The 1,195-nt window shown below is 43.8% G+C and overlaps 1 protein-coding gene across 1 annotated transcript in view; it reads left to right on the top strand.

Moving 5' to 3' along the window:
• Positions 1-541: 541 nt before the first annotated feature.
• GK5 (glycerol kinase 5 (putative)) overlaps positions 542-1,195 on the top strand; it is a 164,966-nt gene continuing 164,312 nt past the window's right edge. Inside the window, exon 1 of the mRNA XM_014542151.1 lies at positions 542-696. Coding sequence (XP_014397637.1) covers positions 673-696 — 24 coding nt within the window. The 5' untranslated portion in view covers positions 542-672. The remainder of the gene's footprint in view (positions 697-1,195) is intronic.

Here is a 1,195-nt window from a genome sequence, read left to right as displayed (position 1 = left end):
ATAAACATGTGAGCTAATTACTTAGATCTCAATCTCTTCTTTCTATCCTATTGGTTCTGTTTCTCTGGAGGACTCTGACCAATGCACAATCCATTAGCACTTACCCAAATTACAATACTGGGGATTACATATATATGACTTAAAAATGGTCAACATTGATGAAGGCAATCCTAAGGCCATTTGTTTCAAATGTACTATTGGACAGGGACAGGATATAAAGAGAGAAAAACATACTCTTCCAGATGTATGTTCCAAGCTTCAAGTAATATGGCCAAAAAAACCAATTTGGTAAAATTGGCTGAAAGCAAGCTGGTTAGGTCAAAAGAACGATTTGGTTAAAAAAATGAATATCCTTTACTTTTTAATTGATATGCCACTCTGCACTGTTAAATGTTTTCACAAAAAGCACATATCCATATTAATTTTATAATTTTCACAAAAAAGAAAATGAGTATATTTCAGGCACTGTTTTTTTTTCGTTTTTTTTTCTTGTAGTGCTGCTGGTGGTGGAAAGTTGGCTCCAGCTGGCAGTTATACCTCCCTCCTACCTACAGATCAGGACCTTTCCCTGGGAGGGGGACCACCCCATAGGCAGGTCCTTGGGCTCCAGCCAGGATCTTGAAATTTCCACAGGCCTCCTTCCTGCCCACCTTGACGTGCCTGTAAGAACTCATGCTCTCTGGCCAGCAGGGAAAGGTAAAGGGTCGCTGAGAAGCTTTCAGTTTCTTGAAAAAGCAGCCAGCGGGTTGGAGCTTGATGGTAAAAGCAGCTACCCTATGTGTCCCTTCCCCATCAGAGCGCTGGGAAGGTCTTCCTCACCTCATTGTGTTATTTCATTTAGTAAGTATTTATTGAAGTGTATTACATGTGAAATTTTTACCAGGTCTGGGGAGAGAAGTCTTGGGGGTAAACTCTCAGTTTATTAATACGTTCGGCCGAATTTTGAATTTCTTTTCAGATCACTTTGTCTTGAGATTCATAAAACGTAACTAGGGTTAAGAGAAATGCAGGCACTGCCTCAAGGATCTTACGAGGGAGATCCTTAAAATTAAGGGCCGGGTTAAGGCTAAAAGCGGAGAACCCGGCCGTGGGTGCTGGGACCCGGGGCTCCACCTCGCTCCTGCTCACCTGCACTGGCTCTGCGTTCCACACAGCCGCCTCCCAGAGCACGCGCCCAGCGCCGCCTGACGTCACG

This window comes from Myotis brandtii, unplaced genomic scaffold (assembly GCF_000412655.1).
Source record: "Myotis brandtii unplaced genomic scaffold, ASM41265v1 scaffold291, whole genome shotgun sequence".
NCBI classification, from domain to species: Eukaryota; Metazoa; Chordata; class Mammalia; order Chiroptera; family Vespertilionidae; genus Myotis; species Myotis brandtii.
The sequence above is the reverse complement of the archived record's forward strand: the minus strand, read 5'-3'. Positions and strand labels throughout refer to the sequence as shown.